The 15,782-nt window shown below is 40.8% G+C and overlaps 1 protein-coding gene across 1 annotated transcript in view; it reads left to right on the forward strand.

Annotated features, from left to right (window-relative positions):
• Window positions 1–14,644, forward strand: part of LOC135465658 (uncharacterized) — a 40,395-nt gene extending 25,751 nt beyond the window's left edge. Inside the window, exons 7-14 of the mRNA XM_064742956.1 lie at window positions 1,081–1,254; window positions 1,889–1,922; window positions 6,866–6,915; window positions 7,174–7,236; window positions 7,648–7,686; window positions 8,761–8,802; window positions 11,605–11,646; window positions 11,878–14,644. Of these exons, the coding sequence (XP_064599026.1) occupies window positions 1,081–1,254; window positions 1,889–1,922; window positions 6,866–6,915; window positions 7,174–7,236; window positions 7,648–7,686; window positions 8,761–8,802; window positions 11,605–11,646; window positions 11,878–11,906 (473 nt within the window). The 3' untranslated portion in view covers window positions 11,907–14,644. The remainder of the gene's footprint in view (window positions 1–1,080; window positions 1,255–1,888; window positions 1,923–6,865; window positions 6,916–7,173; window positions 7,237–7,647; window positions 7,687–8,760; window positions 8,803–11,604; window positions 11,647–11,877) is intronic.
• Window positions 14,645–15,782: the final 1,138 nt, after the last annotated feature.

A 15,782-nucleotide genomic window follows, 5' to 3' on the forward strand; every position in this document is an offset into this window, starting at 1 on the left:
ACCATCGAAGTGGACAACACCACAGATATATCTGTGTTAAATAACCATCATACTCCCTTATTTTCACACGCATTAATCACACCGTAATTACTCTGTCAGCTATAATGAACTTATTAATCCCACTGGGTGTTTATGAGTCTACGGACATATCTTCACTTTTGGCTTTCTGAGCCCATTTTAACGGTCTACTACATTCAGAATGACATGTATACGTGTATATCATAGCTTCCCATTCAGTGCAACTGGAATGCAGTATACAATAACAATGACATACAATCTATTACAGGCAGAATGACATATATACGTGTATATCATAGCTTCCCATTCAGTGCAACTGGAATGCAGTATACAATAACAATGACATACAATCTATTACAGGCAGAATGACATATATACGTGTATATCATAGCTTCCCATTCAGTGCAGCTGGAATGCAGTATACAATAACAATGACATACAATCTATTACAGGCAGAATGACATATATACGTGTATATCATAGCTTCCCATTCAGTGCAACTGGAATGCAGTATACAATAACAATGACATACAATCTATTACAGGCAGAATGACATATATACGTGTATATCATAGCTTCCCATTCAGTGCAGCTGGAATGCAGTATACAATAACAATGACATACAATCTATTACAGGCAGAATGACATATATACGTGTATATCATAGCTTCCCATTCAGTGCAACTGGAATGCAGTATACAATAACAATGACATACAATCTATTACAGGCAGAAATATACGTGTATATCATAGCCTCCCATTCAGTGCAACTGGAATGCAGTATACAATAACAATGACATACAATCTATTACAGGCAGAATGACATATATACGTGTATATCATAGCCTCCCATTCAGTGCAACTGGAATGCAGTATACAATAACAATGACATACAATCTATTACAGGCAGAATGACATATATACGTATATATCATAGCCTCCCATCCAGTGCAACTGGAATGCAGTATACAATAACAATGACATGCAATCTATTACAAGCAGAATGACCTGACGTTTACTTCTCTTAAAACTAGGCTTACTTTTTCACGGACATACTTGCAGTTGTAAATGGCTGTCCACCTGTCTGCCAGTTATGTGATAACATGGCCGAGGTCAGTAAGCGGTTTGGAGGAGGAGATATTGCCGGGGCCGTACTGGGAGGAGCGTGCGGAGGAGCTCTGATGGCTCTTCTCTTCACCTTCATCATACTCCACTGTACCGGTTACACACTCACAGGTGAGTATTGGCTACACACTCAGTACTGGTTACACACTCACAGATGAGTACTGGTTACACAGTTACAGGCCAGAAGTGGATACACACTTACAGGTCAGCATTGGCTACACACTCACAAAGTAGTACCGGTTACACATTCACAGGTCATCATTGGTTACACATTCACAAAGTAGTTCTGGTTACACATTCACAGGTCAGCATTGGTGACACACTCACAAAGTAGTACTGGTTACACATCCACAGGTCATCATTGGTTACACATTCACAAAGTAGTTCTGGTTACACATTCACAGGTCATCACTGGTGACACACTCACAAAGTAGTACTGGTTACACATTCACAGGTCATCATTGGTTACACATTCACAAAGTAGTTCTGGTTACACATTCACAGGTCATCACTGGTGACACTCACAAAGTAGTACTGGTTACACATTCACAGATCAGCATTGGTTACACACTAATAGATCAGGTTTGCAAATGAACATGTCAAGACATTAAGTGTCAACCGCCTGTTATCGTATCTGCATAAGGCGCTTTTTTAATCTGAATTTGTAGGAAAACCTCGTGCAAATTGTTGTCAGTTCATATTACCTGTAACACTGTTTAAAAGGTTGCGTCTTTTCATTTTATAGGTTCAAAGGAGAACCGTGTGACAGAAGCAAGAAGGTAGGTTTGGACTGATTTGCCTAATTCTATGTGGTTATTCCCAGAAGGCAATTTTGATGGTAATAAGAGAAAAGCCCTATCGTCTGCATTAACTTGGCTGTTTCCTTCGCAATAAATAAACCATGAATAAGCTTACTGATGTAAAACCGCAGGCGTGATTGCACTGGTTTGTGTTGTTCTATCTCGCTAACATAAAAATACTAATGTAAAAAGATATCGTGGATGGCTTTAAAGTATGGTTTCCTTTCAATAAAAGGTCCACTCTGACTGTAACAGAAACTGTCAATGTTATTTTAAACCTTGGGGGCCTTAATTCTCGACCAGTGAAGTCTAACATATTTGCAATCCACATCACGGCATATATGTTTCACCTAATTCCGCGCATGTCACAGTGTTAGGTCGGCGTGTAATTTGCTACTATTTAAACATTTACATGAAAAGTTAGAGTTACCTGAGGTAAATTGGCAACATACCGTATTTAAATGATTACGTTGACCAAATGCGAACTTTTATACTGTTGTCGCTGCTCTCGTTTTACTCTCTGACTGTACGTCTATCACACTGTAGTCGCTGCTCTGGTTGTAGTTTCTGTCCTGTACTCTATCACACTGACGCCGTGGCTCTGGTTTTACTCTCCATGCTGTATGTTTATCACCCTGTCGTCGCTGCTCTGGGTTTACCCTCTGTGCTGTATACATCTACCACACTGTCGTCGCTGCTTTCGTTTTACTCTCTGTGTTGTACGCCTATCACACTGTCGTTGCTGCTCTGGTTTTACCCTCTGTGCTGTACTCATTCACACTGTCGTGGCCGCTCTAGCTTTGCTCTCTGTGCTGTACTCTATCACACTGTCGTCGCTGCTCTGATTTTACTCTCTGCGTTGTATATCTATCACACTGTCGACCCTCCTCGTGTTTTACTCTCTGTGCTGTACCTCCACCACACTATCGTGGCTGCTCTGGTTTTACTCTCTGTACTGTACATTATTACACTATCGTGGTTGCTCTGGTTTTACTCTCTGTGCTGTACTCTATCACACCGCCGCTGCTCTGATTTTACTTGCTGTAATCTATGTCTATCACACTGTCCTGGCTGCTCTAGTTTTACTCTCCGTGCTGTACGTCTACCACACTGTCGTAGCTGCTCCAGTTTTACTCTCTGTGCTGGACTCTACCACACTGTCATGGCTGCTCAGGTTTTACTCTCCGTGCTGTACGTCTATCACACCGTTGCTGCTCGTGTTTTACTTGCTGTACTCTATGTCTTTCACACTGTCGTCGCTGCTCAGGGTTTACCCTCTGTGCTGTACGTCTACCACAATGTCGTAGCTGCTCTAGTTTTACTCCCTGTGCTGCACTCTACCACACTGTCATGGCTGCTCAGGTTTTACTCTCCTTGCTGTACGTCTATCATACTACCATCTCTTCTCCGGTTTTACTCTCTGTGCTGTATGTCTATCACACTGTCGTCCCTGTACTGGTTTTACTCTCTGTGGTGTACGTCTGTCACACTGTAGTCGCTGCTCTGGGTTTACTCTCTCTGCTGTACTTTACCACACTCTCGTCCCTGCTCTGGTTTTATTCCCTGTGCTGTACATCTATCACAGTCGTCGCTGCTCTGGGTTTGCTCTTTGTGCTGTACTCTATCACACTGTCGTGGCTGCTCTGGTTTTACTCTCTGTGCTGTACTCTATTACACTGTCGTGGCCGCTCTAATTTTACTCTTTGTGCTGCAGTCTACCACACTGTCGTGACTGCTCTGGTTTTACTCTCCGTGCTGGACATCTATCACACTGTCGTCGCTGCTCTGGTTTTACGCTCTGTACTATACATCTATCACACTGTCGTCCCTGCTCGTGTTTTACTCTATGTGCTGTACGTCTACCACACTGTCGTCGCTGCTCTGGTTTTACTCTCTGTGCTGTACGTCTATCACACCATCGCCGCTGCTCTGGTTTTACCCTCCGTGCTGTAGGTCTATCACACCGTCACCGCTGCTCTCGTTTTCTCTCTGTAGTGCAGTTAATTATATTACATAGGATACTGGATGAATACTAATTCAGTGTGGGCTTAACATTCAGTTGTTGAGGTCAAATGATGTAAAATGTGACAGGATGGGGTGTCATGTCTGGTGTCTTCGGCATGATGCTTCAGTTGTTTTTAAACGTTTAAATTCAAAAATCGCCGCACAAGAAAAAAACCAAGCATTTAACGTATGTTATCCAGTCACCACCACAGAAAAGTGTAACGTGTTAGTGCGTAATCAATGCTGACTTGTTCTGTACTGGCTTGTTCTGTGCCCACTTGGGGAGTCGGTCGGCGTCGAGTGGTTGAGGTGCTGGACTTTCAACCAAGTCGGACCCACAATGTGTGGGTTAAAACACGCGCGTAAACAGGGAATTTACAGTTTCTGAGGCCATTGTGACAGTAAGAAGTTGACGACGCTCATGTGACCGTTTTCACAGTCTGTCAGTCCATGTTATCTTCCATCGATTTTGGGGCCTTTGTGACAGTAAGCAGTTGTCGACGATCTTGTGGCCGTTTTCACAGTCTGTCAGTCCATGTTATCTTCCATCGTTTTTCTGGCCATTGTGACAGTAAGCAGTTGACGACGATCATGTGGCTGTTTTCACAGTCTGTCAGTCTATGTTATTTTCCATCGTTTCAGAGGCCATTGTGACAGTAAGCAGTTGACGACGATCATGTGGCTGTTTTCACAGTCTGTCAGTCTATGTTATTTTCCATCGTTTCAGAGGCCATTGTGACAGTAAGCAGTTGACGACGATCATATGGCCGTTTTCACAGTTTGTCAGTCCTTGTTATTTTCCATCGTTTCTGAGGCCATTGTGACAGTAAGCAGCTGACGACGTTCATGTGACCGTTTTCACAGTCTGTCAGTCCATGTTATTTTCCACTGTTTCTGAAGCCATTGTGACAGTAAGCAGTTGACGATGATCATGTGACCGTTTTTACAGTCTGTCAGTCCATGTTACCTTCCATCGTTTCTGAGGTCATTGTGACAGTAAGCAGTTGACGACGATCATGTGACCGTTTTCACAGTCTGTCAGTCCATGTTATCTTCCATCGTTTCAGAGGCCATTGTGACAGTAAGCAGTTGACGACGATCATGTGACCGTTTTCACAGTCTGTCAGTCCATGTTATCTTCCATCGTTTCTGAGGCCATTGTGACAGTAAGCAGCTGACGACGTTCATGTGACCGTTTTCACAGTCTGTCAGTCCATGTTATTTTCCACTGTTTCTGAAGCCATTGTGACAGTAAGCAGTTGACGATGATCATGTGACCGTTTTTACAGTCTGTCAGTCCATGTTATCTTCCATTGTTTCTGAGGTCATTGTGACAGTAAGCAGTTGACGACGATCATGTGACCGTTTTCACAGTCTGTCAGTCCATGTTATCTTCCATCGTTTCTGAGGCCATTGTGACAGTAAGCAGTTGACGATGATCATGTGACCGTTTTCACAGTCTGTCAGTCCATGTTATCTTCCATCGTTTCTGAGGCCATTGTGACAGTAAGCAGATGACGATGATCATGTGACCGTTTTCACAGTCTGTCAGTCCATGTTATCTTCCACCGTTTCTGAGGCCATTGTGACAGTAAGCAGATGACGATGATCATGTGACCGTTTTCACAGTCTGTCAGTCCATGTTATCTTCCACCGTTTCTGAGGCCATTGTGACAGTAAGCAGATGACGACGATCATGTGGCCGTTTTCACAGTCTGTCACTCCATGTTATTTTCCATCGTTTCTGAGGCCATTGTGACAGTAAGCAGCTGAGGACGTTCATGTTGCCGTTTTGACAGTTTGTCAGTCTGTGTTATTTTCCATCGTTTCTGAGGCCATTGTGACAGTAAGCAGCTGACAACGCTCATGTTACCGTTTTGACGGTCTGCCAGTCCATGTTATCTACCATCGTTTCTGAGGCCATTGTGACAGTAAGCAGTTGACGACGATCATATGGCCGTTTTCACAGTCTGTCAGTCCATGTTATTTTCCATCGTTTCTGAGGCCATTGTGACAGTAAGCAGTTGACGACTATCATATGGCCGTTTTCACAGTCTGTCAGTCCATGGTATCTTCCACAGACCATGCATACCTGAACGTCGGACGATGGAAAGTCTATCAATAACTTGCCAAAGGTCTGTAATTTACCTCGAGCACTCCGGTTTTCCCAACCCATTATGCTTTAAAATATATGTAAAACAATTGAGAATTGCGTTAAACCAAAAAAAATAAATGGATAAATGGACAAAGCTTGACAAAACGCTTTCCTTTTCTAGACACAGGGTAGCTTGTGAAACAGAAAGGAGTTAAAGTCAAAGTTGAAGAAGTGTTCCCACACTAAGAACTCCGTTGTCATCAAAATATTTTGTCACCATTTCTGAAATTATCTCAGTGTAGACACATTTTTTTAATACGGACAGCTATTCACTTAAGCCACTGAACCAATGGCATGGGTCACTAGCACAGATAACTGTGTACCACTGCATATGTACTGTACACCCTTGGTAGCCTGGAGTGCAGTGACCTTGGCAAGCCGTTTTGGCTTGTTCTTCATGAAAACACAGATGATCTTCTCCATGTCAGTCTCTTCCACTTTCGCTCCATGACAAATATCAGAAATATAAAACCTTTTTTCATTTTGTTCATACAAGGTGACCACATTACTCATTGTGACTTACTTGATGGAGGTATTTATTTATTTATTTAATTGGTGTTTTGCTCCGTTTTCAAGAATATTTTCCATTATGGTAAGTGGAAACCGGGCAGAGCCCGAGGGAAATCTGCGACCGCATTGGTGAGAGACTCCTGGGTCATTACGCTACGCTAGCGCGCTAACCAGCTGAGCCACGGAAGCCCCACTTGATGGAGGTAAGAAGTGATGCTGATAATAATCATGTTTATGTGATGTTACTCTTCAGGTATGTCCAGCAGAGCCACCCGCCAAGACAACACCACTCAGATCCAACAGGTGAGTTGGAAAACATGTCTAGAAACTATCGCTTATGGGACCGTCTGCCACTCTGTCTTTATCATCTGATCTTACATAACTAAGGCATGTGATTTCGTCGCCGCTCTGGGTTTCTTCCCGTCCATATCTTTTATTATATAAATATAATTTATTATCGGCCTATAGGATCATTGAAATTTACATTACACACAAATTTGCAATGTATCACCATTTGATCCAGCGACTTTTTCTGACGATTCGGAGCTGACTCTTTTGCAGTGACTCAAGAACCAGAAAGAGACGCAACCATCAATGAAGATCCTAGCTGCGCAATGGCAGAAGGTATATTCAGCAAAATCTCACATACTGACAGCAAAAGTAACTCCTGAGGCCCGTTCTACAAGGCGTGGGTTACTGTGCGACAGTCGCAACTGTTATGGCAACGTATCACATTAGTATGTGTTACGATGACAATTACGCTTGCGCAAATTGTCGCAGGCTTTGTGGAACAAGCTCCTGATGTTACACGGCGCTATTGTTTTCGTCCTCCACTAGATACAGATAAAACCTTAAATTGAACAGTGCGAGATCCGTTTAAAATTAATTACACTCCCTCCCCATCTTATTTTGTTTATAAAAAAAATGAAGATTGCGCAGTGGACTTATCAGATCAACCCTTTTAAAGTCTGTGAAACGTAAAAGTAGTATTATCCTTATATTGCCTATTGTTTGTCGGTTTCTGTTTCTTTGTAGTGTCACCAGACTACTATAATGTTCAACAAGATTCCACAGGTAGGTGTTACATGGAGCACACATGTATCGTTCACTTGTTTGAAGTTCCATCGGAACAGTAAAACACGATCCATAGAAACATAACTGGTAGGTGATCTCAGGTCAGTTCACTTGTTTGAAGTTTCATCGGAACACTACCACATGATCCATGGAAACATGGCTGGTATGTGATACCAGGTCAGTTCACTGGTTTGCTGGTTGAGGTTTCATCGGAATAGTACAACACGATCCATAGAAACATAACTGGTAGGTGATCTCCGGTCAGTTCACTTATTTGAGGTTTCATCGGAGCAGTACCACATGGTAACATGGCTGGTATGTGATACCAGGTCAGTTCACTGGTTTGAGGTTCCATCGGAATAGTAGAACACGGTCTATAAAACATAACTGGTAGGTGATCTTAGGTCAGTTCACTTGTTTGAAGTTTCATCGGAACACTACCACATGATCCATGGAAACATGGCTGGTATGTGATACCAGGTCAGTTCACTGGTTTGTTGGTTGAGGTTTCATCGGAATATTACAACACAATCCATGGAAAGATGGATTTTAGGTGAACCCAGGTCAGTTCACTGGTTTTTGTACAATAATGAAGTCGACACCAGTCATGTAGATCAATTCTTTGGTTTGCTGTTTCATGGGACTGTAAGTTCCAGTCTGCCAACTAATCCCGTTTAACTGCAGCTATCACATATTCTCAAGCGATCGGAACACATTTTTCTCTGAGTTCACCGCAGCCGTCCGTCATCATAACACGTGAACTTACAGACTTCGCATTGTCAAGACCGCCATCGTATAAGTGAAATATTGTTGAGTACGGCATAAAACACCATTTAAATGAATAAACATTGTCAAGAGACCTGAACAAATTTGCTCCATACCTTGAAAAGCAGTCTGATCGCATCAGTCTAAAGTCCAACGCTCTGGAGTTCAACTCAGCCGCCAACTATGCCTAATAATTTTTCTCTAAGATCTACTTCTTCCACTACTTGATATTGCCACACTTGGTGGTTAAAGATTTTGCAGTGATAATGCAGATCTCTGGTATATTTATCATTCTTTTCATGTTTTCAGTCAATGCCCCATACCAGATGATAGATCATGCAGCTCAGTCCGGTAGGTGATCGTTATTGTCAGTATTGTGTTGTATTGTATTGTATTGTATTGTCAGTTGTCAGTATGTATAACATCAAGTTATTTTATGATGGATTCATTACACACAGCTTTAAGGATATGTTAAATGTCTGTAGTGGTAACATGCGATTTAACACGTCACAGTGACACACTTTACATGTAGTGATCAGTATCTGATAAAACACGTCACAATGACACACTGTACAGGTAATGATCAGTATCTTAAAAAACACGTCACAATGACACACTGTACAGGTAATGACCAGTATCTGATATGACACATCACAATGACACACTGTACAGGTAATGATCAGTATCTGATATGACACGTCATCATGAAACACTATACAGGTAGTGATCAGTATCTGATATAACACGTCACAATGACACACTGTACAGGTAATAACCAGTATCTGATATAACAGGTCACAGGGACATGCACAGGTAATGAAAAGTATCTGATATAACAAGTCACAGTTACAAGCAGTACAGGTAATGACTAGTATCCAATATAACACGTCACAATGATAGACTGTAGAGGTAATAATCAATATCTCATTAACTCGTCACAGTGACTTACTGTACAGCTAATGACCAGTATCTGATATAACACGTCACGGTTACATGCAGTACAGGTAATGACTAGCATCCAATATTACACGTCACAATGACACGCTGTACAGATAATGACAGTATCTGATACAACACGTCACAATGACACAGTGTACAGGTAATAATCAGTATCTCATATAACACGTCACAATGACTTACTGTACAGCTAATGACCAGTACCTCATATAACTCATCACAGTGACACACTGCACAGGTAATGACCAGTATCTCATATAGTATGCCACAATGACACACTGTACAGGTAATGACCAGTATCTGATATAATACGTCACAGTGACGAACTGAAAAGGTAATAATGAATATTTGATGACACGTCACAATGACACACTATACAAATAATGATTATTATGTGATGTGACGCGTCACATTGACGCACTGTACAGGTAATGACTAGTATCTGATATAATAGGTCACACTGACGAACTGAAAAGGTATTGATGAATACCTGATGACGCGTCACATTGACACACTGTACAGGTAATGACTAGTATCTGATATACAGCGTCACAGTGACACACTGTACAGGTATTGATCAGTATCTGATATAACACGTCACAATGACGCACTGTACAGGTAATGACTAGTATCTGATATAATAGGTCACAGTGACGAACTGAAAAGTTATTGATGAATACCTGATATGGCAGGCCACAATGTCACACTGTGCAGGTAATGACCAGTATGTGATATATACGCCACAGTGACGAACTGAAAAAGGTAATAATGAACATCTGATATGACACATCACAATAACACACTACACAGGTAATGACCAGTATGTGATATAACACATCACAATGGCACACTGTACAGGTAATGACCAGTACGTGATATAACACATCACAATGACACACTGTACAGGTAATTATCAGTACGTGATATAACACTTCACAATGACACACTGTACAGGTAATGACCAGTACGTGATATAACACATCACAATGACACACTGTACAGGTAATGACCAGTACGTGATATAACACTTCACAATGACACACTGTACAGGTAATGACCAGTACGTGATATAACACTTCACAATGGCACACAGTACAGGTAATAACCAGTACGTGATATAACACTTCACAATGACACACTGTACAGGCAATGACCAGTACGTGATATAACACATCACAATGACACACTGTACAGGTAATGACCAGTACGTGATATAACACTTCACAATGACACACTGTACAGGTAATGACCAGTACGTGATATAACACTTCACAATGACACACTGTACAGGTAATGACCAGTACGTGATATAACACATCACAATGACACACTGTACAGGTAATGACCAGTAGGCCTACGTGATATAACACATCACAATGACACACTGTACAGGTAATGACCAGTACGTGATATAACACTTCACAATGACACACTGAACAGGTAATGACCAGTACGTGATATAACACATCACAATGACACACTGAACAGGTAATGACCAGTACGTGATATAACACATCACAATGACACACTGAACAGGTAATGATTGTTATGTAATATAATACCTCACAGTGACACGATGTACAGGTAATGACCAGTACGTCATATAACACTTCACAATAACACACTGTACAGGTAATGACCAGTACGTCATATAACACTTTTCACAATGGCACACTGTACAGGTAATGACCAGTACGTCATATAACACTTCACAATAACACACTGTACAAGTAATGATTGTTATGTTATATAATACCTCACAGTGACACAATGTACAGGTAATGACCAGTACCTGATATTACACGACACAGTGACATACCATACAGTTATTGATTGTCACAATGACACACTGTATTGATAACGTAAAAGGCATTATCAATCGTCCACTAAGTTGACTATCGCTACCATGTCGACACACACCAGAGACTTTGTTTAAATGCTAGTTACAATCAACTGAGTCTACAATAGCTAAGAAATTCAGTATCTTGTACCGGTTCAACACGTCACTATGACATAATAGGTACTGGACTAAAATAGGAACCAATAGGCGTAGAAAGCCTTGTAGTCACGTGACCCTTGGACTATAAAACACTAAACTAAAGCTCGTTATATAGTGTCTACGTTGTTCTATGGTCTGTGTACAGACAGTTGTTTGCTGTGTATTGTGTATTGCATTGTCTTTCTGTGTCTTTGCAGCGCCAGCGCTGTATGAAAGGATGAACCCCACAAATAACAATGGTAAAACTAACACTTATTCTTAAAGTACAGTTTGCAGAAGTGAGAAGTATAAAACAAAAAACTCTACTTTTTCCAGTAACCTAAATGCGCGATAAAAATTAATCCGGTGGCCCGTATAGCATGTAAATAGATTAACAGCCAATACTGTATGTAGAAGATTTTTTTCTTCAGCGGATCATGGAGATTTAGAAAAATAAGTTTCACTCCTGAGTTGTTCTTGTCTATCTGCAGATGGTGCCTATGTTCAGCCTCGGATGTGACCAGAGTAGCAACAGACGTCATCTCTATGACGTGTCCAGGATCAACGTCACTGTGGACGCTTTATGGGATATTAACAATATATAAATGTAGATGTAAATAAGATGATATATCCTGCAAAATATAGTTGCTATATAAAGTGAAGGAATATCTTTTTTGTATTTGCTTTTCCTCTTGTTAATTTTTAATAAATGAGATTAGGTAATAATTTTTCAATCTGTATAACATTTCTTGAAATCTGTATGAATATTGCTATGTTAATATTGCAGCCGTTAACTTTATTTATCATACTGTAAAACTGTAATTGGCGAACAATAGTGGGATTTTTGTGCCCGCAAACTCAAGGCTTTTATGTGAGTTGCCTCTGATTCGTGTGAGATGCCCCTTTCAATATCCCCACGCGCAGGCCCACCTCTGATCCTTGGTTACGTGTCCACATAAACACCATCAAGCGCAAAACCACATCTCATCCCTGATTACATGCCCACATGAATATCACCAAGCGCAAATACACCTCTGATCCCTGGCTAGGTGCCCACATAAACATCATCAAGCGCAAACCCACATCTGATACTTGGTTAGATGCCCTCATGAATATCATCAAGCGCAAACCCACATCTGATCCCCGATTAGGTGCCTACATAAACATCATCAAGCGCAAAACCACCTCTGATACCTGGTTAGGTGATCACATAAATATAACCAGAATTTCTCTCTTTTGACAACTTACTGGAATCCACTTTCCAACTGAAACTTTATTGTGCACCTGTCACAGAATATATGCTTCAGTCTTATGTTTGTTTTCCGCCTGGGATAATTTTAATTCATCTATGAATGCATATATTTTCTTTTCCGAACACAGTTAAAAATAATTTTAATTCGCCATGGGAACAGCTTCTTCCCGCTTCCCAAACTGATTTCTCATCCTTTTCTGAAAATAAATTTCTACATGCGCCTTCTAATCAGTTTCGGTCTGAAACGAAGATCTTCTTAACCCATCCTGTTGTTATTTCCGTCTTATCTACAAAAAGAGGGCAACCTGCATAGAAGAAAACTAAACGTGGAGAAAACGGTGTGATATATTCGCTTTTACGACCCAAACTGTCTGTATTATAAAGAGATGGCTTGTTCGAAATACACGGCAGCTTAGCCGCACAAAAAAGTAACCAAAACCAGCAGATTTTATTTTACAACAATTTATTAGGTTTAACAAGAACAGATCACAAGACTTTTACAAATACTAAAGTACTTAAGTTTAACAAGAAAGGATAGCAGTATCTGTACAAATACTAAAGTACTTACATGTACAACAGTGTCAAGTCCAAACGGACGCATATATTCCACAATGCATCAATATACACAGAGGCAATATTCAAAACAGGAAAAATCCACAGTATAACCTAGTGTATGACGAAATATACACAAAATTCCACACACAGGGTCCGTGTACTAATAAGCACTGTGTACACAAGAGCACAAATTAAATATACAAGTTCAGACTGGACAAGTGCTCGGTGGAGATAGGATATAACAAAGCCAGAGGCTATAAGAGACACCAAAATTCAACACAAAATGCCTACTAAGGTAACACACAGTGAAAGCATCCAAAACTCTCAATAATTCTCCTTTCTCCCCTCTTTGACCTGCTTTCATAGGTCTTATATAGACTGGTGGAATTTTCTAGAATAAGAAAATTCCTGAACACTTGTTGTAAACAAACAGGCCCCGAACTGAGCGTATTCTGGAACATTCTAAGGTAGAGGCAGACAGCAGGCCCTGAACTCAGCATATGTAAACAGTGGCAAGCTAAATTTAGAAGCTGACGGCAGTTGTTCACATAACATCGCTTACACGAAGGGGGGGGGGGGGGGGGCTGTATTCAGTGAGAGGGTGAAGCTGTATTCAATGAGATTAAAATCGATTGGTTTACTGATTGTGATTGCTGAGGAAATTGCCATGCTGGAAAATGGGCGCTCCATGTCGTACAGGTTTATGTAAGCTTACTTTGAAATGTTCTTTTTTAACATAATATGGTAACGTAATTTCTGTGCGGAAGAAATAGATTTTATTCGCGGGATAAAGTGATTTTCTGTTAAGGATTTTTTGTAATTTTTAATTAAATCTGGTACAACGAAGAACCTTGAAAAATACCAAAGAACAATGGAAGTGTATTGAATTCAATGCCATTTAGAACATGGTAATAATTTTCTCCTGTTGTATTCGCTATACAATGGATCAAAACGAATGGTAAATATACTTTGCCATCCGTTCAAACAAAAGAAAAGTGGTGGAATTGTCAGCTTTGTTTGTTATAAAACTTTTTTATTTTGAACGACAACCTAACTTTCGTAACTTATTACATGTTTATACAACGGTTTGTACGTGTTAACAAGGTCTTCATCTACTGCGAAAAACATCACACGAGAAATGTCGACGCCTTGTTGCCACTCAGACCCCACCAACATGCAGTGAGAACGGCGAAATCTACAATTTCCCTGCCCAAGGTGTTTGCCCTGTGGCCATTCTTTCTAAATCTGGAGTGGTTTTAGTTGAATTGTAGCTCCAAGTTTTCGAAAGGTGAACTCCCTGTTAGGATAAAACTGTTTCTGGGCATTACATGTGTTAATACTGTACTAGTGGCTACTGCAGTAAGACTGTCGTCAGGTTTTCATGGAAATCACTAGCGTGTTTCAGACATCTTAGCGGTATCAATAGAGACGGCCAATCTCTGTAAATATTACTGAAACTCCACTGTCAGTGTCCTGACGCTTACGATTCTGTTCTCAATAAAATGGTCTCACGTACATTGTCTTGATATGTGTAAGTACGTGGATTTGTGTGTCATCCACTGAAGAGTTTATAGTGAAATGCGAGAAGCCTCTATTACACAATTTAGCACGTGTTTTGACCTACTTCATATTCAAGAGGGTCTGGAGACCCATAGCCTGCCACTGGGACGACGCCATCTTGTAACGGTACCTACAGAAGGTCTACGGACAGGATAATAAGATGGAACTGACACTATGTATCGTAAGAGAATCGGGAAGATGTCGACCTTGTATCAATCTGTAGCTTATTTCAAATTTAACTGGTTTAATTTAGGTGAAGACATACTTGTTCATTTCCTGACATATATATACACGCATGAGGATAATGGCTGCGTATGTCCTCAGACATGAAATCGAGGTTTGTCTGTTGGTCAGTCCGGTGCTTCACTACATGACATGTCAGATATAAGCTATAATCCAGGCCACTCGGACGGTAATACAAGGAAACGCGCATGTTTGTCTACTGAAATGCTAGAAGGGGTATTAGAACGCAGGTTTACTATTACATGTTGGGGTAATCAAGTGACAAAACCACGATGAATGCGCTGGAGATCACTAACAGACGTTCTGGAGTAACATGGCGAAAATAGGGCTGATGTTGAATTAAAGAAATGTTAGACGTGAAAACAGGGGAACCTAGTGATCTAAAGCTGGTGCTCTCTTACAATAGATGTCAGAAGTAAACTCTGTGCAACCACGTAGGCAAAACGTCATTAGCGGAACGAGGGTAGCTCTTGCTTTAGAACAGGAAATGTGACATGTAATCTCAGAGTGACCACGCTGCATATCTGTTACAGACAAAATGACAAATGTTTAACCAAGGTAACCAGGGCTTGTGTTCTGTTACAGGAAATATTAAATGTGAACAACAACTAGAGAAGAACAAAGCTACTGCTCTGTTGTAGGAGATATTGAAAGGCTTGTATACACCGCTTACTCTATTTTGCAGAATACCATGTTTGTTTAACATATTTAAATGAACATTATTGTCGAATAGAGATTTTGTCGAAATAGCCTAAAACCCGTAACCATAATGTATGCAGTCATCAA

The sequence above is a fragment of the Liolophura sinensis genome, chromosome 1 (genome assembly GCF_032854445.1).
Source record: "Liolophura sinensis isolate JHLJ2023 chromosome 1, CUHK_Ljap_v2, whole genome shotgun sequence".
Classification (NCBI taxonomy): domain Eukaryota; kingdom Metazoa; phylum Mollusca; class Polyplacophora; order Chitonida; family Chitonidae; genus Liolophura; species Liolophura sinensis.